This window comes from Neolamprologus brichardi, chromosome 4, assembly GCF_056152115.1.
Source record: "Neolamprologus brichardi isolate AB-2024 chromosome 4, ASM5615211v1, whole genome shotgun sequence".
NCBI classification, from domain to species: Eukaryota; Metazoa; Chordata; class Actinopteri; order Cichliformes; family Cichlidae; genus Neolamprologus; species Neolamprologus brichardi.
Genome location: NC_142107.1, coordinates 12309000 through 12332854, shown reverse-complemented (window position 1 = coordinate 12332854; position 23855 = coordinate 12309000). Strand labels below are relative to the sequence as shown.

Sequence of the window (23855 nt, the reverse complement as noted above, 5' to 3'; positions counted from 1 at the left end):
TATTTAAAGCTATATGTTGACTCAGTGTTACAGTAATATGTGTGGGAACAACACAGGCTCAACGGCCATTGTTTGGACTATGTTGCTCTTAATCCCCTTGCACTTAGGGTGCTAGAATTTGACAAAAAGGGTTAAAGATACTGAGCAGAAACAGCTGATCGGTGAAATTGTTATTTTTAAGAAAATGTCTTAAAAAATATGTCATAAGACCTATATTGCCTATAACTCCTGACTAACGTTTTCTCACTCAATGGGCTTAAAATTAATGTTTCTTTTTCATTTTGTGGTGATCTGCAAATTGTGCTTTACAGTGTGTGTGAATTTATGAAACATCCTTACCGACTGATATGCATTACCACCCTTGACCTAAGTTCTTTCCCTGCTTCTGTCTGATCTCTGAACCAAATTTCCAGGGGGCTCATCTCATACTGGCATGTGGGCTAACCAGTATACTGAAAGTTGCCCAGTGAGCTAGGAACAGATCATTTTAACTCTAGGGGTGGGTCATATGGCCTTATGTCACTATATTTCAAAGAAACTTGCAATAATTATATAATTGATGATTTATATTTAAATACTAAGGTGTGCTTATTGGAGATTGCAACTTGCAGGCATCAGCATCTATAAGTGAGCTGCTGCCACTGATGTCATATTACCTAATTTGAAGTGTGAATCTACTGAGGTGCCAGCAGCTGGAAGATTATAATGCAGTATTAGTGACGCATTATATACAGTGACACAGCATGGGTCAAATGTAAGCACAAATGTAGTCCAGTTAGTGTCGCCAATGGAAAGTTTAGGCAAACGTATGACATAACTGCTTAATGCTTTAGTTTAATAGTGACCAAGGTAATGTCAAATGTCATTTGGGTCCCCCCTCTCCATCCCCACACACTTGATTGTGACCACAGCTGGCAAGTGCTCTAGCGATACTCGATGAGTTATTTGTTGACTTTTGGGGTATCACATCACCAGCTGCTAGCATGCCTTCCTCTTGTGCCTTTGTAGCCTTATTGTAGTTGCTGGTGTGCCTTTTTCCCTTTAAGCAATGAAAAGTTGCAAAGAATGGTGCTTTGCTGGAGGTTTTTAAAGTAACCTCCTTTTTAGCTAGTAAATTGCCATTGGAGACTGACACCCAGCTCTCGCTCTCAGACATAGCTGGGCTTGGTCATTATTGTGTATGCGTGCAGATTTTTGTACAATACAATACAACTTTATTTATATAGCACATTTGAAACTGAAGGTACACGAAAGTGCTTCACAACAAGGTTAAAACATAAATCAGCTGGTTCTAACATCGCATTTTTCTGCTCTGCTGGAGCACTTAAAGCACTTTAAAGAAGCAGTTTTTTCTATGTATGTATGTATTTGGCATGCAGACTGGAGCAGTCAAGGATCAAACTACTAACCTTCCAATTAGTGTATGACTTGCCCTACCTCTTGAGCTACAGCTACCCCATATAATACTGGTATTTTAATTATACCAGTATTATCGTGGACTTTATGATATGGCACAGCCCTAATAAATATTTTTATTTCTGAGGATTAAATCAGTTACAACTGACCACAGACTACAGCCCAGAACAGATGAAATATCACAACACAGTCTCAGTTCTCCAGTGTTCTAGTAGCGCTCTGTCTAGGAGTGGTCTATAAAATGTCCCTGACACATTTAAGAGACATGGATCACATCTTGAATACTAATTAATGTCTTCCTGCTTGTAGTCTGTATTGTACTTAAGACCTTTTATCAGTGCAGTGCAACTCTAGGCAAGATTCATTAATGCTCTTCAGCTACAATGGATGAGTCCATGGTTATCACTGCGTTATGGGATGCACAAATATTGTTGCAGTAGCCTTGTCCTGGTAAACACTTTAATGCTCTTGTCTAGTGATTTGTCTCAGAGTATTACTGTACGTGTGCGTGCGTGCGTGCGTGCGTGCGTGTGTGTGTGTGTGTGTGTGTGTGTGTGTGTGTGTGTGTGTGTGTGTGTGTGTGAGAAAGAGAGTCAACCATGTTTTTTTGTGAGTCATAGAAAACCAACCTCTTTCTGAGCTGGATAAAAGAATGAAATGAATAATAGGTTGTGTTTTTGGTGTGTGTGTGTGGGGGGGGGGTTAAATAACACACCATGTTACATAATGCATTTACTATACTTCTATACTTCAAAATAACTAAAACACAAGGTACTGTCTCTGCCTTCGTGAAGCTGCTTTCAACCGCTTCCTTATTGACAGGGCGTGGCCGACGCGGGTGGCTCTGCATGTTTGATTTGGCTGGTGTTTATGGCGGATGCTCAAGGATCTCTCGCTTGTTACGCAAATATGTAAACCAGTACACCGTGGAGCCACCTGCCCCTTACTGTATACCAATCATTATTCTTATCTGTAAATGTTCTCTAATATATGTACTAATGAACATCAGACTCATGTGTGTCAGGATTTTCATACCTCACTGATGACGGAGAAGTATGTAAACATCAAGCTTCCATTTTTAAGTGCAGCAGGCGTGATTTGCACATTCACCAGGGAACAACATTGATTCATATTTCACTTTCCGCTGATGTTATTTGTGGTAGTACTTAAAATGTGCAACATATGGGGGTGGGGTCTATGATGCAGGCAAACTGCAGAGACTTCCTACAACCGTTATAACGACAATGAGAGGTAGGTTCACTTTTATCTAAGTTAATGTGGATAACGGAGACATTTTTGTAATTGAAGGATTTCTTACAAAAGCTGGTATAGTCATTACCTTACACTGTGTCCATTTACCTTCATTTATCTCATGTGAATTGCCCGGTTAATTTTACTGAATTAGTCATCAGCAACAATTTATTTATAATTTATCTTTTTTCATCTGTGAACAGAGCAGATGTTGAATAATTCAAAGAAGTCTAGTCTTATTATGAAGGCAGTGCTGAGGACTGTCTGTTAAAGTGTGTGCATTTACATGACAGTGAAGACGGGTGTGTTCCTCCTGCCAATGCAGAGAGATATGACAGAGGCAGTGGCAGCACAGAGAGCTGAGAGAGAAGGTCAGTGGTGTTACAGAGGATTTGAATCAGCTGTAAATTATGTTGTCATCTTGGCACAGGAACAAAACATATCAATAAGCATGAATATGTTACATAATGAGGATGAAATGTAATGATTAATAGGGATTAGAATATTTCTCTGTGCTTTAGTCATTTCGTCTGTGAAATGTCAGAAATATCTATATTTTAAAACAGGACCTTGAATGAAATACACTGAAACCAAGTCTTATTCGTGTCTTAAAAGCGAGGAATCTTACCACGATGCAGAGGCCTGAACAGTACATGATTATTTTAAGTTGCTGCCATGGCTCAGACTTGTTTCAACACATACCATGTCAAAGCAAATATCCTGGTGAGATTTTTTTTTTCCGGCTCAGGCCGTGTTTGGTAGGTATTCACTGTTACTGAAAGGATTGCGTTGCTTCTGGCCGAGTCCCTTGGCAATAATAATTTGGCCCTTCCAAAAGTCACTCAGGTCAGCACGCCTGCCTATTTTCCTCACTTCCCATGGGCTGAGCATGATAACGACTGTTCTTTTATGTGGCATTCAGACTTTGCAAAAGCACACATTCTGAAGTAGAAGTACAGATACTAGAATAAAGAAATACTCCAGTAAACGTTGATAAAAATAATAATAGTAGATGGGATACAAACTTTAGTCATTTTTTTTATTCTGATAGTTCTAAACGAAAAACAGAAATGTGTTTTAGAAAAACATCTTTAAAACAAAAAATGGCATAAATATTGATTAGGCAAATCTGAGATGGTCTCAGGGACAATACAGCACATAACAGCAGTGTGTACAATGCAAGCAGGCAGGACATAACCAAGTGGCCAGCATAGTGTACAGGAACATCTATGATGAGTATGGCCAGGAAGTCCCATGGTCAAAATGGGATAATAGGGTGGTTGAGAATAACGGAGTTAAGATCCAGACATAGTAGTGGTGGACAAGCGGAGGAAGAAGACTGTAGTAACAGAGGTAGTTACACGAAGTGATAGCAACAAGAGGAAGAAGGAACAAAAGATACTTGAGAAACCCGAGAAGGGAGCCAGAAAAGATGTGGACGGTAAAAGCAATAGTGCTACCCTTGATAATCAGAGTACTTGGAGTAGTGACCCCCAAAATGGGTAAGTCGCTCAAGCAGATTCCAGGAATGACATCTCTGCCCAGAAAAGTGCAGCCCTATGAACATCAAAGATACTGTGCAGGACCCTCAAGCTTGAAGGATAAAGATCACCCACAGGGCAAGTGGGGAATTTTTTATATATATAGATATAGCTACAACAGAACCAAAAGGGAATTTACAATGGAAAATCCCACAGTATCAAAGCCTGAAGGTGGCTCATCAGATCATAAGTGTGACCACAAGCATGTTAATTGTTTTTTCACCACTGATAGAGCCATGCACCATGAATTTGTCCCCCACAGTCAGACTGTCAATGCAGAGTTGTAGAACGTCCTGAGGCATGTGAAGAACATTTGCCACAAATGACCTGAGATGTGATGCGTGCCCATGTATGCGCCCACTCACTGTTTTGAGCAGTGATCGCAGTGCATAAGATATCAGGACATAAAACACATGCTCAGTGCAGCTTTACTACAAAGATACTGAATGCTTAAAGCGGTTATTTTTTTTTTTAACCAGTTCCCTTTTGATTTAAAGTCATTACACGTCATTGTGACCTTTCTAATTCTAAATGGAACTAGAAGTGTAATAGCTGATTTACTGTTTGACCTCTTACTCCAATAATACTGAGCCAGTCATCACACCTTTGTGTGGTTGTCTTCGGTAGTTTGCAGTTGCACTGGAAGGCATATTTTAATCTGTGGTCAGTTGTTTTGATAGCAGCTTTATAGGTAAACGGGACATGCTTAACAGTCGGTTTATCAATCTTAAATTGACATTTTAGTGTGATTATCAGGCAGCATTATCTTTCCAAGTAGATAATTGTGTAAAACATGCTTGTAATCGGTTGATGGGAATGGCCGACCGGATGGGCTTAGTTGAATCATGGAGTGAGATGCTGGTGTGGTTTCCTTTCAGTCACACGTTACGCTGCACATTTAGTAGCTGTTACGGACACACACAGATGTACGCAAAATGTACAACAGCAACCTGATAACGATGCTCAACAGATGTGACGACTGTTAAGGAACCAGGGGAGATAAACGCGGGCAGCAGACTGTGTGTCTTACATCAGTGTTTGCACATACACTGCAGGTGGGCTGTTCTAAAGCAACATTTTTTATAAAAATAGGCTGCAAAAAAAAAAACATGCGTAATTTTTTTTTTAGCAAGCTTTAAAAAATGCAAGTGAGATAAAGAAAACATTTCTTCAACATTAGTTCATCTGAAACTAGTTTCTTATGACTTCATTAATTGACCTTTTTTCTTTTTCTGTTGAATGTGTGAATTTGTCACATTATTGTAAAATGACACGGTAAGTAACTGCAGAAAGTACATTTTCTTTACTTTTCTTTATATTTTCAAATCTGTTCTATTTTATCCTTCAACTCCACTAAGTTTGAGGATTTAGTATGGCATTTTTAAATATAGCTAACAGTCAATTTTACAGATTTGGATAATAAAAAGTATAATAGATGGGATGTGTGGCATCAGCACCAATGCAAATGGTCTGTTTTGAGCAAATAGAGTGCTGACCATGAAGCAGTGTTGTTGACTCACCAGTCATTGAATGTTCTTACCCTGATGCAGGGCTATCACAGAGAGACAGACAACCATGGGCAATTTAGATTCACCGGTTAAACTGAAACCAGATCCATTAATATTATAATTAAAAGTAATATATATGATTATTTAAGAACTTCTCAACAAAAATAATTACATCCTTCTGAACACACAACTTTCACATGAATCAACAGACACATTCATGCTTATGGTGTGAGCCACCGTCCTTAACACCGGTGAGTCATGAGCCAGACTATCTCAGCAAAGGCACTCTGAAATAGGCTAAATAAGTACAAGTATGATATGAATCATTTTACTTTAATGCTGGCCTCTGTATGTGTGCTTGTGTGCGTGTATTTACCCATTACTGACTGCAGGTTGCCTTTGACTTCTGTCGTCAGTGTACACACTTCATAGCTGCTGATTGTTGACCTTACTGAGTGCATTATTATGCACTGCATTTTAAGTGTCTGTGTAATGGCTAAAAACTGTTTTATGCAAAGTAAGATGAGGTCATCATCTTTAGATGGCATTGGGATAGTGACTCATGCAACAAGTGGATGTTAGTCATCACATCATTACAGAAACTCAGTTGGTCCTCAGGAGACGTAATAACATATTTTCTATAATAATTTTGCTCCAGTGATGTGAAATACCCCTACTTTCTGTTCTGTTGTGTTTTTGCTGTTGTTTTTCTGGTGGAAAAATACACATAATTGTTTGCAACTCCTGAAATGCATTGCAAATCTTTACTTGTAATATTTAAGTTCTTTAGATGATTCAAACCTTTTCTAAACTTCTGCTTCTGCTTTTTTCTCAAGTGGTCAGAATTTTGTATATTGAAAGAAAGCAATGAAAAGATGAAAGCAAGACAGCAGGGAGAGACGCATCTTTGGCATGTGAGAGGCTGATAACGGACCCATCATAAAAATCAAGCTGTGGCTTGATGATTGCATCTTCTTTTCTGAAAGCTTCCGCTTCTCTTTGATGTATCACCTGTCAGTGTGCATGTCACTGACAGTGCATTGCCTCTCTGATAATGGTCTCTTTGCATCTGTCTGTCAGTAGTTTCCAGCATCTATACTTTTTTATTATTTATTTTTTGGTAGTTTGTGTCAAGATGCCTGAGTGATTTCTCCATTATCCACTCTCCCGCCTGCCAGTTTGTCTGCCCGCCTGCCTTTTCTGAGTAGGTGGAATTAAAGTGCCAAGCATAGTCATGCACTGCAAATGGCAGTAATGGGTTTTTTTTCTGCTTTAAAAATAATTAGAATCAAGATGAACTGGGCCCTAAAATGCATATTTGGACACATTAAAAACGAGAACTAAAACCGAGAACCAATATGCATGAATATTTATAAGTAAAATTTTGTGCAACTGTTGGCAAAATGTTACTGTTTCCAAAGTTAACTGAGAAGAAGGTTAAGGTTAGTGAAATTCCTTATGTTTTGCATACTTGCAGAGAAGTAAGCAAAGGGCGAAGATCAAAGATTTGGGCACTACAAGAGATTTGATGGCTCAGAAGAGTTTTATAAAGATCGCTAACTTAAATTAGAGCTTAGACGACATTTGAGGAGTCACTCTGCAGTCATGGGTTCCTCTACAAAGCTGCCTAGCATTCGAAATGTATTTACTGTAACTGACACCCACAAAGCAGGAGAAGACAATTATACAACAAGGAGGTGTTTTTAGCAGTCATAGTGAATCTTAAAAGTGACTGTTATTAGAAATATTGGAGATCGCCTGTGTGGTGGTGCTCTGGTGCACTGGGCAGCAACACCTGCACATAGAAGACCGAGCCATGAGAAGAAAAGCTCAATAACAGGAGTTTGCAAATAAATATCTAAATGAGCCTGAAGCTTTTCCTGTATTCAGAAGTTAAAACTGAATTTTCCATCATCATGAGCAAGCATATGTTTGGATATAAAAAGGAAGAAAGCAACACCCCATGGGGGGAATTGATCATTCGTTGTTTGTGTTGCAGCCATTGACGTGAGGTACATTTCACCAACATCTTCTGGAAGCAAATATCACACTGTTTGTATTTCAAAGGTTCTGCTTTTGCCATGGTTTTCACAATCCTGGGACCTAAACGCCATCAAAAAGTCTGCAGCCAGACATTAGAAGAGTAATACATATGAGAGGCGCCCAAGAATCTAACAGAAGTGCAATGCTTTTGCAGGAAAAGTAGGAAAAAACCCCCCAAACAAAACAAGAAGTGAAATACTTCTAAATGCTACAAAAAGATTCTCCACGCTGTGATATTTGCCGAAGGTAGCGCTACTGAGATCTACAAAACTTTTCCTTTTAGGCTTTTTCCCATTTTCTTATTTTGAAACTGTAAAAGGCAGAGAGAAAAATGTTTTGCTCAAAAAGAGCTTTTTTGGAAATCGACTCATTATTCGCACCCTGGGTTGTGACTGTAAATGCGTATGAAAATACCTCTTTGCTTGCTTGTCACAGTTTATGTTTTAGGGCTAAGATATTTAGCTGTGTTTTATATGAGCCCCAGTCCCTGCTAAATTAAAAGTATTGGGCGAGGGTTCACACCTGCCTGGGGATGTGTTTGTAATTAATGACAAACAGCTTTGCCACCTGCTGCCCTAATGTCACTCCGATCTAGAGAGGCGAGCCCTGAGGAGCACAATGAATATTTAATGATGACATGAAAGAGGTGGGGGGTGAATTGTTGGACTGTGGAAGCATCACTCAACAAGCTATGAGAGACAGAGATTGTTAAGCAAGATAAAGCAAAGGAAGATGGTAATTTTGTGTATTTTGTTCTTTTTTTATATATATATATATATATACCTCTGTACTGGTGCTGGAGGGATTGTGGTTGTCTTTACAGATATCACATTTTTTGTGAGTGTGATATTTGTCAAATCTCAAACACCTTGAGGGACTTTCTTGTGGTTTACTTGAACTCCAGAATGAACTTGTCAGAATTTGTTGTGGTGTCATGTGAAGGTCACGGTGACCTAACAAAACACATTTTTGATCTGCTTTGCGATTCAATGACAGGGGAATTATTATTTGTGTCACCCCAGCATGTGAAAATACCAAGAGATAACCCCGACAGGGGACATGTGTTCAAGTCTGTGTAGATTTGGTGTATTTTTGTATTTTGTTCCATACTGAACTATGTTTTGTTTTTGATGATTTGATTCATGCAACCAAATCAAGGAGCAACATGGGGAAATCAATATCATTAATAGCAAAGTAGTGATATCACAAATCTAAAAGTTTTCACAAAAAACTGTTGTTTTGTTGTTGTTGTTTTGTTTGAGTAATATAAGCTAAAGATGATGCATCAAGGGCAAAGTATGACTTTTTTTTTTTTTATTGGAAAAGTCCTTCTCTTATAAGAGTCCTAGATATCAAATCCTGAGGCTTTACACTTCTTGGAATGCAAATCTAAAAAGTTAGCCAGAAAAAAAAAGTGCCTTAAGTTGATCTACTGGGACTACATGCCTCCATGTCGTGCATTTTAACCAATGCTGTACTGACAAAATTGGAATTTATTCTTTGCCAGATAGATCCCAGCCTCTTTCCTTGTTCTTAGTGATGTATTTTCGTTTTGTTCATCTGTGATTTTCCTCAGCACATTGAAGAAGCATACTTAATGGCAGCAGTAATAACAGTTTGCTGCAGTTTGCAGGTTTTCATCTGAAATGCCCCCGAGGCCTTCTGCTCCTTCAATTAGTCTCGGTCTCGAACTTCGTCTGGTCACCCAAGTGGAAAAGTCAATAACAGCAAAGGTTCCCGTTGACCCACTGAATATATACAGTCACAGGTGCTTTAACGGGTGGACTTTTTAATCAAAGTCATGCACAAAAATGTACTTCTTATTTTCAGTCATCTCATGTTACTGCTTCACTGCTTTGCAGACATTTGGAAGCATACAGGTAAAAACATTATTGCCGCAGCAGCTATGGCCTCGCTGTTAATTGTGCAGGGTCAGCAAGTTTAGCCCATCCATGAATGAATCTCATATTGTCTATAGGTTGCACAGTGTTTGTGCGTCTGGTGTAATGTGATTTATTGTGTTTTCTGTGTCTTCAAGAGGTTTTTTTTCATTGCATTTTAATAAAAAGTCCAATATTTTTGAATTGTATCTTGTGGTTTAAAAATGCTGACCAAGCTCTACTCTGAATGTGGAGGAGAAGAAAGGATCTATGTGTTCAGTTATGCTTCAATAACATGATATTTATAAAGCTTCATTTATTCCCTTAAAAAGTTAAATGTGTGCAGTCAGCCTTAAATAACAGAGCTCTTGCTGTGCCCAATTCACTCACACTCCATTATGATGATTACACTTTACACTGAGATACTAAGGAGTTACAGATTGTCATAATGTAAATGTCAGAGATGAAAGCTAGCCATGTTTTTGGATAAACTTTCCACCAGCTCAGTCCCCATTTTGACTTCAAAGCTGCCTTAATTTTCTGTGGAATAGATTCAACAACACGCTCGAAATATTCCTTAGAGAATTTCATTGAGGTACTGTTATGTAATTTACTGATTAGTTATGTGTGTCAAAGAGCGGCTGAACAGGTGTACCTAATAAAGTGGCTGGTGAGTATGTATCTAATTACATATTTATTTTTCTGGCATGCATTCGAAAGGTTAGTCTTTTGGCTAATCCAGTGTGCTGAAATCAAATTTCAATTTGAACGTAATGTTGTGGTACACCGGTTTTAGCTGTATACATCAGTGACTTCTTTGTAGCTTCCACAACACAGATATAACTTCAGATGTGAACTGAAAAAGATGCAGCGATGATATGAAGTCTTCTATTTTACATTCACAAAGAGATAACTGGTTAAATCTTTGCCCTTTTGTAGCGGACAAACTTTTTGGGGGGTTGCATGAGGAAAAGCATTCAGTGCAGAATGATCCACTGTGGTGATCCCCTGTGAAGGAGGAAGAAGCCAAAAGTATCTCTTTCTTCTGCTTTCTGCAATAGCAGGACTGGATGTTTTTGTGCAGCATGTGTGAGAACATGCAGCATATCTCTGTCAACATAACTCAGAGAGCTTGACAGCTTGGAGATGTGTTGACTGTAGAGTCCTGCCTTTCTGTACTGTATGCCTACATGCAGTTTTTTTTAGCTGATTACCCCAGGGATTTTATTTCTGGTGTTTTGATGGCAGGGGCCCACGTGCACCACATTAAAGAACAGAAAAATATTTGTTTCTGACACTGATGATCTTAACATGAGTTCCAGTCACCACTGCATTCTACATTGATTTACTCTCTTTTACATGTGGGTTGTATCACCTGTCTCATGCGTAACCTTTTTGTAGACATCATGCTCCTGTTAGCAGTCTCATGCAACACTCATTAATGTTTTATTGGCTCACACTTCAGAAAGCTCCTCATACATTTGTAATTTATGATCCCTGTAAGGTGCTGTTCGAGTCATTCTGTACCAATGTGTACGTTCTCACTCATGAACCGTTGGGGAAAAGAATACATCCAGCATCTGACTGGCCAAGAGGTTTGCATTTGAAGACGTCCTCTGCTTGGAGGGTGATTGAAGCTGACCTAAAAAGTATAGCAAGCTTCTCAACTTCTCAAGCCTCCTGTGAGCCAATTGTAATTACACAGAGCAGAGCTGTGTCAGGCTGTAAGTTGTAGCTTTAGAAAAGTGTAAAGGATGGTGGAAACTGTGTCTGCCAGAGTGGGATTGACACTCTTTAATCTACAATACCTAAATTTTCAGTCCCACAAAATGTGATTCTGTTATATAAGCTGCTCAAATTTATTATATTTTATCCAGCTCACTGTTTTATTACATTCTGTTCTGCCTGATTTTCCTATTAACAAATCCAACATAATTATCAGTGCAATCAAGCCTCAAGAGTAACCACCCAAAATACTCAGCCCAGTGTTATCATGAGTCTTTTTTATGGGTCACTAAATATTCATGAACCCTCCAAGCACATTACAGATAGTTTTTAGACACAACAACAACAACAACAGGGACGTGGTCCTTTGAGACTGATTCCTATCAGAAAACACTTACAAAGTAGCTTCAAGCTTGAGTTCTCCATGAATATGTATGGCGTTCCTTCTTTGTGACTCTCAGGGAGGTAGATCTACTGAAGACATTAACAAGGACCATATCTATTTCTAAGTGCCCTGCTGGAGGATTAGCAGCATCTAGTCAGGGCTGAATATCTTGGGTTTCTCAGGGATCAGGGAATTAGAAGGTCATCAGCAACTCTCAGAATATCCCAAAGGGGATGACGTTAGGAGGAGGCTTTTCAGCATTGCCACAGCACCGACTGATATAATGCACATTGGCATAGTAAAACAATGAAGGGCATCTTGACCTCCTCTAGCCGACATTAACTCACAGAAAACAGAAATTCAATGTGAAGAAATGCAGTGCTGTGCAAAGGTCTTGAGCCATCCTATGTCTCTTTATATTTTCCTTCCTAGTAGCCCGTCTTTCTTTTCGTTTTTCTTTGGACATTGGCTACTTTTTCAGTTTCAAAATGGTTATTTACATTTTTTTTTTAATTCATTGTTAAACCACTAAACACTGATTTATGAATCATTCAAGCATAAAAAAGCACCTAAATTGAAATATTTGCCCCTGTGACCACAGTAACAGTGGTGTTTTAATGCATCTGACACACACACACACACACTCTGAGGACATGAATGCACTCCCAGGCCACTAACCCTAACTCTCTGCTAAAACCCACACTGTACCTCACAAAGGGAGCCATATGAGTAAAAAATTAATGACCACGAAAGCGTCAGATAGATATAGGTAACATAAGGGATGACTTACATGTTTAAAATAACAGAATTTTTAGTAACAGGAAATAAAAAAACAGATGGAGTAGGAACAATTAAAGTAATAACAAATCATAGAGAGGGGTGGAAGGGTGGCATGATGTAAAGCTAAGTAGGAAATATAAATGAAAGAAAAAGGGATGGAGATGAATAAAAATGAAGAGAAACATGGAAAAATTTGGAAGGGGAAAAATAAAGTAATTAAAGAGAAAATAAGTGAAAGAAGAGAAAAGTAAAATGAAAGGAAATAGGATAGATGCAAAACTGAAAGGAAATAAGAAAGTAGGGAAAAGGAAACAATGGAAAAAGTAGGAAACGTTGATTTCTTGGTTCAGTTTGTGTGTGATTTCAGTTTTAGGTCATTTCACTACAACAACTTGTGCTTTTAGTTGAAATGTTCACTAACCTTGAACTTCTTTCTGGTGTAGCAGCTGATTTACGTTTGGGTACTCTCGAGTAATAAAATAGGTCACAGATGTCAAGCAGTGTGTTTCAGTGTACAGGGAATTTTCTCATTTGGACTACCTACCACTAGGCCATATGTAAATAACTAAATAACTTTATAACTTAAAGCAAAATTGGAAAACGTAAAGTCTGAAACAAGCCTTTATATTAAGGGCCATCAGTCAAACAATACTGTTTGGTTTGGGTCTAAACAGAAGGCGTTGTGTGTGACGTCTTCTTTTGCGCATGCGGGCCGCTTTGAGGGTTCACACTAGAGCGCATTTGCGGTCCCATTTTATTTGTAGTGTGAGCAAGCAGACAAAAAATTGGATTTGATCAAAAAATCAGAATTGAGCATTAAGACCTGCAGTGTAAACCTAGCCTGAGACAGGGTCTGCAGTTCTTTAGATGTTATTGGAATAAGTTTGGTAGGGCAGCCAAGGCCTGTCAAGGACATTGTTTCTATAGATCATGGTATGACGTGTTCCTTTTTTAGATCTTTTAGCCTAGTTCACTTTGTCGGGATGGTTTTATTTATTACTTTATTTACATGATGATCATGGAAGAAAGCGCACGGAAAAGCTGTGATGTTTACTTTCTCTCTTAGGTCAGGTGGACTACACAGTCCACAGTATGTCCACAGTCAGGTGGACATATGGACTACAGTGACTAGTACTGATCATCGGGTTAAAAATAAATATTTCTGTAAATGATGAGTCATGTTTTGGTTTTTTTTATTATTCAAACCAAATCTTTTTTGTATAATTTTGACAAAACAGAAACCTGATGGAAGGTTGTGAAACCGGCTGTCAAGACCAGGCCAACCTCAAACCTGCCAGGTCCATTTGGCTGAGCATCACTGAGCTTTGTGTTAGAGCAGATTGAATCAGATCAGAGGAACGTCTCCATGAGATTTAAAAAAAAACAAAACAAAAAAAAAAAACAGAGGCAGGTAAGGAGAGCAAAGGGGGTTAATCCTCTGGAGGAAAAAGGCAAGGCTTCTTCAAAAAGGGGGCAAAGTAAGGTGCACACATGCAATATTGATTGAGTGGAGAGGAGACTGTGGAAGGAAGAGACTAGAGGATGAGGGGGAAAATATTGTAATACCCTCAAATACACACACATATACACATCAGGGTGCTTGTGCCATATACAGAAAAATATTGTTGTAAGTTGGAAAACATGCCTAAATTTAGGTACTGTCATTTGCATCACTGCTTACCTACATCATTTCTATCTTTCATTTTCAGAATAAAGTCCTGAACATTGATGGAGTCAAGGTGAAGCTCCAGGTAAGAAATCTAATTCATTAAGATAATATTCTAAAAACATAGTCTGGTATTTAACCTGTCCCTACAAAGGTGGAGATTATTGACAGACATCTTGAAATGCCATATTTATTTACTGTTAAATAAACACGTTGATAGGTTGAAGTCATTATCACAGGTCTGTCATAGCGAGTAGAAAACATTACTGCCATTGGAGCCAAACACAGTGCTGATGGGGGAGAAAGACTTAATGAGCCAATTCCACTGCGATTGGAAAACTTAGTATCAGCCAGGTGATTTCTGTTCAGTGTTATGACCCTGACTGAAGTAAAAATAAATCTGACACAAGAAATTTTTACTACTGTATATATCCAACCTATGGTATGATCTTCAAGCTGCAAATTGGGTAATATTTTTATACTAATGATTATGGACCAAATTACAAATAGAGGTGGTTGCAGTGACCAAAGATGTTTTGGCATCTTTTAGTGAAATGGCCTGTGAATGGTTTGGTTTCACCAATCATATCAATATTTTTACAAACCTTGCTTCCAGCAACAACTTTTGATACTCAGTATAGACAACCTCCCTAGCAACAGATACCAGACTGATGAAACTGACTAGCTGGTGATAAAATATGAGCTTGAATTGGAATTAATTTACACAGTACCCGCATTTTTCCAATGTACAGAAAGGTGACTTTAATTAATACCATCGTCTTTTGTTGTATGTGACAAGTACAAAGGAAATTATTTGCACACTAGCCAGAACAATTCTGATATGCAAGCTGCCGGTGTTGTTGAGAGCTACCAGTCCTTTTCAGTGCTGTGTTAGTAAGATAGTTTGAGTCCCATAGATCTAATTACCATATTCTATGCTTATCCAAAATCACAGAGTGAATTGAATGGGTGGTTTCACAGTGAGTGCCTTCCAGCTGAGTGAGCAAACATAAGGCTTATTAAAAAGACGGAAACTCCTTCTTCTATTTCAATGACCACCTCCCTCTCTAATTATCTGCAGATCTGGGACACAGCTGGACAGGAGCGGTTCCGCAGTGTCACTCATGCCTACTACCGTGATGCCCACGGTGAGACACACACACAAATACACACTTTAATATCTTTTCTTGATTATTATACTAATGATTTAACTTTGTTCTTGTCAAAATGTGTTATTATATGCAGCTGCCATTCAGCCATTATACAATGAAAGCCAGTGAATTTGTATGCAAATTGTGAACTTTATTTTTCCTGCCATTACATGAATATTTTGCGAATGGCATTGGATTCGAGTTCATACACTGCACATAATGAAAGGGAGTGTTGATGTTTTCAAAGACAATGCATTGCCATCAAACGAAACTTTTACAGCAGTTGTATTTCACAGCCTTTTTCGTATCAAAGCGTTGAAGAGATTGCTTTTGTTTCACGCTGCAGAATTGTCAAGCGCTGAAGCTTTATAACACTTCAGCTGAGATAGAAGGGCAGCAATTTCAGGATTCGGGGACTCTCTGATGATGTGTAATCAGTCATCACATATGGGTGTGAGTCAGCGTGTGTTTATGTCTACTTTGTATTCATCTTGATGGCATTAGTCACTATGTAAGTTAATTAGAAAGCTCTTAGTTGTGACATTACATTGAGTTATCATGGAGTTGGCAATCGTGTTAAAAGTCTTTTTTTGGAAGTGTCTTTGATCAAATGTGAATAACCTGGTGCATGATACACTAAATCTGAACAAACATACTCTGATTTCTCAGGTTTTTTCCTATCCAGGATCTTATCCTTACTAAATAATGTTCAGCAAGGAATTTCTAAGTAAGAATTACTGTTTAATTCAGATTTCTAAGCAGACCTAACCTGTCTTTGAGTAAGTAAATATCAGCTCTGCTTCTATGTTTTGTTTTGGTTTTTCTGCTTGATATTCACTGAATGTTTCAGTATGTGTTTGTAATTTTGTGCACTTATGTGACTGCATCACTTCCTTTCATCTTATAATCTCTGGTCATTTGGGGATTCTTGTGGGATCAACCATCTGGATCAGTGTGCCTGTTTAAATCAATTTAAGTTTGTGGAACCTAAGCTGGGGTTTGGTTTGGCGTGTGACCAACTATGCATAAATGATAGAACAAAATCATCTGTTTCCGTGTATTATCTATGCTAGGGTTTGGCGGTCAGGCTGCATAATTACACCAGTTTCACTGAATCGTCTCTGTCTCCTGTAATAAGGGGACCCTAACAGACTTTTAGCAGGGTAAGTTTCAGGCAAGATGCCCTGGGGACATATCTTGTTTTCTCAAAACCCCATCACGTATGTCTGGAATGTAGCCTTACTCATCTTTGTGTCGGAATTTTGTTATTTTTCCATTACTGCCGTGGAGCAAATGAGAGAATGTTCCAACATCCTAATCAACTTTAGGTTCTTTTAATGCCGCTCTAAGAGCGTGTGTGAGACAAGAATTTAATAAAGCCTGAACTGCTATTGGAGAAAAATATCCCGGATGTGATGTGAATATTAAATATTTTTTGTGGCCACTGCAGCATTAATAAAACCGTGACAGGTTCATTGAAATAGTGTAGACTTTTCTTTACACAAAACTCTTTCTTTGTGCCTATTGGCACACACCTTCACGCATCGCTTCAAAACTCATGTTGATACCAAGCCTATAAGTGCTGCTGACTGTGAATCTGTGCAACGTTGTTTAATCTGAGCAAACTCCCGTTTCAGGACCAGACTGTCAGTCGATTTTTGAAGTCTCTGAAGCGTTGTGCAGAAGGTCTGCTGTAGTGGTTTATAAGCTTTCAGCTCACACAGTTTGATCTCCCTGTCTGTCTTCATGCTGTGTTCTGTGCTTCCCCCAAAGACTGCAAACAAACCAAAGTTATTTCCAGCAGTGTAACTTTTTTCTGCTTCTTCGTGTAACCAGGCAGTTGTTGCAGGTTTTGTGTTATTTCTGACTGTTTGAAGCTGCTTTATACGTCTGTCTACATCAGTTTACTGCTAATGCAAAGAGACCTTGGGGCAAGGCTATGACTGAAATGGTACATAAATGTTTAAGGGCTTTACAGCACAAGGTGTTTTATTTCAATTAATTTTGCAACTACATGCAAGCTGTATGCCACAAGATTAAAGGTTTATAAAACATGTTAAATTTTCTTTTCCAAATGTTAAATCTTTAAAGTCCTGCATTAAATTGACTCGTCTTTAAGGTGGTATCCATGGGCAGCTTTGCACCACTCCCACAGCTCCTGTGTTTTGGATCACTCTGTGGAATTCCTGTTCTGAAATCTTGCTTACAGACAACAAATATCAACTTTTGTGTCAGATTGGTCCAACCACATTGTTGAAGATCATCACTGAGAAAGAGAACTGCTTCTCTGACTACAACCTAGAGACTAAACCCCAGCCTTCAACTGAAGAGCAGAATTCTCGAGCCCAAAGGCAGCGCTCATGCTCTGTATTTATTTCTGCATGCACAGGCACATTCATTGTGAAGTCGTCCTCCAGGGTCAGACTTTTAATGTTTTGTTAATGCTTCAGTTCTACTGTAACATCACAAGGCATCATTAATAAAGCAGTTTGAGCCTAACAAACATCATCACTACTCACAAACCTGGCGTCTGTATCATCTTCCTTAAAATGCAGTCATAATATAGATGCAGTCAGAATGGGGTGATCCGAAAACTGCAGAGATGCTTGAAGCGGTCAGCAGGTGCACAAGGAGACAAGCAGATCTTTTTGACCAAACCTTATACTATATCCAATGCCAAAAACCACACAAGAAAATTGTTAAAGTCCCCCAAAAAACTGATCAGACCCACAGGTAACTGTAATTGTTTTATGATTTATTTGTGACATTTTGGCATTTCCATGTATTTCCACTTCATTCAGTTTGGAAAAGTCAAACAATTCCTTCTTCTCCCTGTTTACACTCGGTGGATTTGCACTCCTTCATGAAACTGAAATAGACAATTAAAAATGAAGCCATTTGTCAGTGAAATAATATTTAGGCTATCGGAGTAGAGCTGGAGCCAGGGGCTCCGCAGCTAAAGTAGCACCGCAGAGAGAGAAGTGTAGGAGCACAAATTGCTCTGCAAGAGGACATGGAGAGAACAGCAGGATTATTTTAGATGTTGGTGGATAGGCAGCGTATTTGGTGTGTGGGAGAAAAATGCAGACAGTCATCAGGTTTTTTTCTACTCAATTCAAAAGAAATCTGTGGTTATTGTTTCAGCACTGGGACGTTTCCTGTAGTTAAAATTTGTATGCCTTGCTTTAACTTATCTACACAAGCACTGCATTAAAACCAAGATCAGAACAAGTTATGAATTAAAGACAGAAAGACACAGAAAAGAAGAGGTGGGCTAAAACAGAAGACTGTGGTGCATTTCAGTATCAAAAATTTAATTTGTCCAAGCTACATCTCTAAAATATATACAGGCCATTTGGTGTAGAAGAAGGGATTAGTTAATCCAGTTATTTCAGACTGCATAAAAAGTAACTCCTCAGTGGGGAATCACACTTGGAGCTGCTGAACACACTCTTAATTAAGGAGTAAGGTAGAAATACACTGATAAGCTCCAAATGCCCTCAGCTGTCTCAGATGGAAGGACACTAATCTTCTGCAACATTTTTACCACTGTCAGATCTATGTATGCCTGTCGTTCACTTTTTTTGCTTTGTGATGGACAATTTTATACCAGCTTTTACAACAAAACCTCCAAAAATGCTCCTATTTGGTAGTCTGTCTTTTTTATAATTTATAAATAATGGAACACCTTTTAGAAACGAGTACAAAGTTATGTACAACCTTTCCCCAAAAAACATTTATTTCTATTACTGAGTCCATCCAGAAATGATGAGTGAGGAAAGAAGTTGTATTTGTATGTGTAGTGAGTCCACAATCTCAAAGCTGGTTTGGACGCTCATTCGAGGTGGTGTACTGTTCACTTGGACAAGAAACTAAGTCAATGGGCCATATTGGAACGGAGTCTAAATACACATCAGGGAGAAGGGTAATGCAGGGTCAGATAGTAATGGGACAGGGAAGAGAATGGATATAAGAAAGAATAACCTTCAAAATATAAGAGGAATCAACAGAAATAAAGAAATTCATCTACACAAACAAGAAGAGCCAGGCAGGCAGGAAAACAACTCAAGGGTAGAGCCAATAAAAGTCTAAAAATACAAATTTTACAGCATAAACTGTGCCGTGAAAGTTGTGAGTATGCTTTCATAATAAAGATTCTTCCGTTACTTATTAGTCTAGCTCTGTCTTGGAGCCACAGTGATGGGAAGTGGTCCCCTATTTCATCTTAATAGCTTGGCTGTTTTTGTTCAATTATTGCTTTTTATCAGTTCCCTTCTTTTATCCTCACAATATCTTCATTTAAAGCTTAGCTTGACTGTGCCATGTGTTCTACAGTGCAAAAACCTTCAGATTTGTGAGGAGAAGATACTAACCAAACACCTGAAGCTGACACCTGCTGACATTTTAACATTAGTAATAGAAAAAAGCTGGATAAGATGTTGAATTCAGATAGCAGAAAGATATCCAATAAAACGGAGACTTGCAGGTTATGATTTTAATGTGTCCTGACTTCATCCACGTAGTGGTGGCCAATTGCAAAAGATTGAGAAACACCTGCAGCACAAGTCTGGCAGACCTCAGCTTTGTTGCATAGCTGTCAGTCCTCATCATGTTCATCCCTCCTTGGGCGCTGCCTTTCTCAGCTGCAGTGTCTCTTTTTCTTGAGTATCTTCAGGTAAACTGCTACATAGAGTTAGAACAGCTTAGGGGCTCTCTGTATTTCATTTATATTCATTAGAATCCTTGAAAATATTAAACTTTTATATGTTTTTGTTTGCGAAATTAAGTTGGTACTCACATGAAATTAATGCATCAAGGTTAAAGACAGTTGTTGTTTTTTTTAATGCCACAACTTTCTACATGGCATCTTTTGCTTTGTATCTTTCAGCTCTTCTCTTGCTGTATGACGTCACCAACAAATCATCCTTCGACAACATACAGGTTAGTCATTCTCTTGATTAAATAATTGTGTCCATAAAACAAAATAGTACTCACTTTTATGCAAGTACATAGTATGACAGCATCACACGTCCATTCCAAAATTCACCTTAAAAGTAGTGCATGTAAGTGATCAGAGTCGAGGATGAGAGGAAGCTGCTAGTGAAGACGTCTGGGGTGGGTCAGGGACACGGGTTTCGATGCCTGACGTGTGCTTTTCACTAGTCTTTAAAAAGTGAAAGGATGTGGCTGGATCAGGGCCACAAATGTCAAAAAAGTATCTGCGACATCTCATACATTATTCATTGTCACTGGAATAAGTGGAAGTAAAATCTGACTTTGTAATGCTGAACAACATCATGACCAAATGGCAATCAGGAAAATGGAGATTGATTACTATGTCATTGTAATTTGTGGTGGGGTGGTTGGGGGAAGGCCTTATGGAGTTCTTCCCATACTGTCCAGTGGGAAAAGTGTGAATGAGGTCTGTGCAAAGGGGAGACTTGAATGGAATAACTAATCGGATCAGGAATATGAAGGAAGACTGAAAGTTACTGAGTGAGGGGTAGCATGGTTACCTTATTGTCTAAACTTTGTGGTATTTCTCAGGACTAAAATTCAGGACTATTTGAATTTTTAGGTGAAAAATATTTTTTACAAATGTAGTTAACTTAGTTTCTTTTATGAATCACTAGGGGGGCATCTGTCGGCTACATTTGGCCTTATCGTTAGGCACCTAGGCCAGCACCACTAATGGCCAGCAGGTCAATATTAGTATTTCTGCAAGGTCATCTTAAAATTCTCTTTTTGTCTACTGGATGCACTCGAACAGCAGGAGCACTCAAAACAGATTAGATGATGAAGGATTAAACTAATAATAATCACATGACCACTTGTGTATATGAAACCATTTATTATTGTTTTTATAATGAGACCAATTCAATCCAGAACTTGTTGTGGGCTTATAGTTTTGCTTAAACACAGCAGTTAGATCCAGTCAGTCTCATATAACACTGTTGAAATCCCAAATTGCAGGATAGTGTTTTCTCCCCTGAACTTTCTGTATTGATTCATAGATTTCAGAACAAAACTGATATTTTCTGTCATATAATAAATATGTTATATTCTGTGTTAAAAGAACAAGCAAAACTCTTTCAGTTAGAAATCAAAAAAGAAATGCCAGCAGCACAGCAGGGGAGGACATGAAAAGATGCACTTAGTCTATAAAGAAACCAATTTGTTCCAATATTTAAATGGGAAAAATCGTTTTCACTGATGTTAAGAGCACAGGCTAAACAATTATTCATTCATTATCAAAAATAAATTTTAATTATTTGACAATTTGGCACCAGTAAAAGTGAAATAACTGTCAGAAAGGGCTGCAAAATGGCAGCTTTTACAGAAACCTCTATTTCATCATTTACCCTCCTCAGTAATAACAGTTGTCAAAAGAGGTAGAGCTGTGTCAGCTGGTGTCACTTTGTAATCATAGCACTTGTTCCCCTCTGTGTAATAAGTATAACCTGCAGCACAAGGGGACACAATTTGCAATTGCTTTAATTTACAGTGACCAAAAAAGGATTCATTCAGTGCACCAAAGGGCTTGTTAAGGCACGAAGAGCCTGTTTGTTTTACCAGCCTGTGCTAGAGAAATGTGATGTGTCTATCTGCCCTGTGAGATCACTGAAGCAGGAATGATGCTTTTCAAGTCCAGATTTGAACAACAGCTAAAGTGAGAGTGGGAGTGGGGGTTGGGGGGCTTATGTGAGTGCAGAATGCAGAGAGGAAGGACTGATACGTTGGCAAAATAGTAACACAGGGGAGTACGAGTAGCAAACTGTCAGCTATCTGCCACAAAATCTAGCTAGAACAGACCTCTGGCCCTTGTCTTCATGGTCCAACACACAGTGCTTCGGGCTATTTTTTTATATGGAAGTCTTTACTGTCCCAACAACCTTCAGCTTGTGAGGACACCAATGATTTATTCTTTGGAGAGTATGGATATCTGCTTTTTTTATGGAGCTACAGTCTGAGTAGACAACCAGCCCCTTTACGTAATTTAAATATAACTCAACAATTTTCCAAGTTGAACAAATGGAGCAATTCACAGTATGGCCTTCCAAAAATCAAAATCTGCCACTGTTTTCGTCAAGTCTCCCACTTGTTTTCGCTCTTACCTAATTAAAACTCCCTATTTGTCTTGTTCATACAAGACTATTTTTACTTTTTAGAGTTGTAAATGTAGGCACAAATAGTATGATAAGCAAAGTTAAATGAACAGCTTGACTTTCTGTCTATTTTTGGTTGTTTCACAGCTTGGTGGAGTCTCCCCCACCACCATTGCCCCCGAGATTGTTGACGTTTATTTAATACAGTTATAGTCTCCTACTGATACATTTACACTAATCCTCTGAGGCACAGATTGACAAGTCCTTCCCCACCCTGCTCAGCCTTCTCCCTCCCTCTTTCATATCCTTCCACCACTCTCACACTCAGTCAGTGTCTATTACAGGCAGGAGGTATGTTGGCGGTAAGCTGCAGATGCCTGCTGGCATACTGCTGCCTAACGAGCACTAACTCATGTTAATGAACACTAATGGTGATGAATGCCACTCTGAAGGAGAAGCAGAAATGAGAGAGGCAAATAGTTCTCCTTTTCTCGTGCCCTCAGACCCGTTCCCCTCTGCAGTGTTTCGAGGACACAATTACAGCAGCGCATTAACATCATTCAAGCTGTCCATCATCTCGGAGAGAAAGACTCAACGTGTAAGGCAATAGAAGTCCAATCAGTTCATCTCATGAATGTTCCAGCCGCTGTCACTTGGATTGTGTTTTCAGTGGTTTGAAGATAAAGTCAAATTCATCCACAAATGATTTCTTGTATGTGCGCTGCATCTTAAACATCTGGCTGTTTCAGAGTTACTCAGGTGTTTCACGCCGTCCTGGCAAGCGCTATCAATCAGTGGTTTGTTTATATAATACACAGTGGCAAGTAACGCAAGTCTTTATTTTTGCAGAACTACACAACCCATTTAGTAAGATGATGAATGCCTTCTTGTCAGAAGGGGTGCTTCAGGGAGACTATAAAAGTCTATTTAGACCTCTGCTGCAAATTATTTGTCTGGGCTTGTGTTTTAAATAGCACCCTGGCTCCTGTGGTGCCATCATTCAGGAGTAAGATCATTTGCTCTTTGTGGGAATTAGAGTGTCCAATCAAAATTATTCACTCCTGTCTGTTTGTCTGTTAACCATCTAGTCATGAGAGATTTCTCCTCATCATTAACATCTGGGGCTAACAAAAAAGTTGGTCTTAAAATAGATATTCAGTTATTATTAGACCATTATAACAGCATGAGGTCAGGGCAAAATCAATAAACATTGGTAGGTTAACATTTATGCTTTTTCTTTTGCAAGTCTATATTTTTATTCTGGGATTCCTCCAAAGAAACTTTGCATAATTCATAGTTTTAAAAACGTCTCACAGCCTCTCAGTTAATCATCTGTCCTAAACAGAGATGTTTTAACTTCTTTCTCTTAAATGTCCGCTTTCTAAGTAGCTGCAACAGAGGCA

At 38.7% G+C, this 23855-nt stretch overlaps 1 protein-coding gene across 2 annotated transcripts in view; it reads left to right on the top strand.

The window, feature by feature from the left end:
• LOC102798624 (ras-related protein Rab-26-like) overlaps positions 1–23855 on the top strand; it is a 54751-nt gene that overhangs the window by 8461 nt on the left and 22435 nt on the right. For both annotated transcript variants that reach the window (XM_006791420.2, XM_087839824.1), the window contains exons 3-5: positions 14239–14280; positions 15277–15343; positions 20235–20287. In XM_006791420.2, the coding sequence (XP_006791483.1) occupies positions 14239–14280; positions 15277–15343; positions 20235–20287 (162 nt within the window). The remainder of the gene's footprint in view (positions 1–14238; positions 14281–15276; positions 15344–20234; positions 20288–23855) is intronic.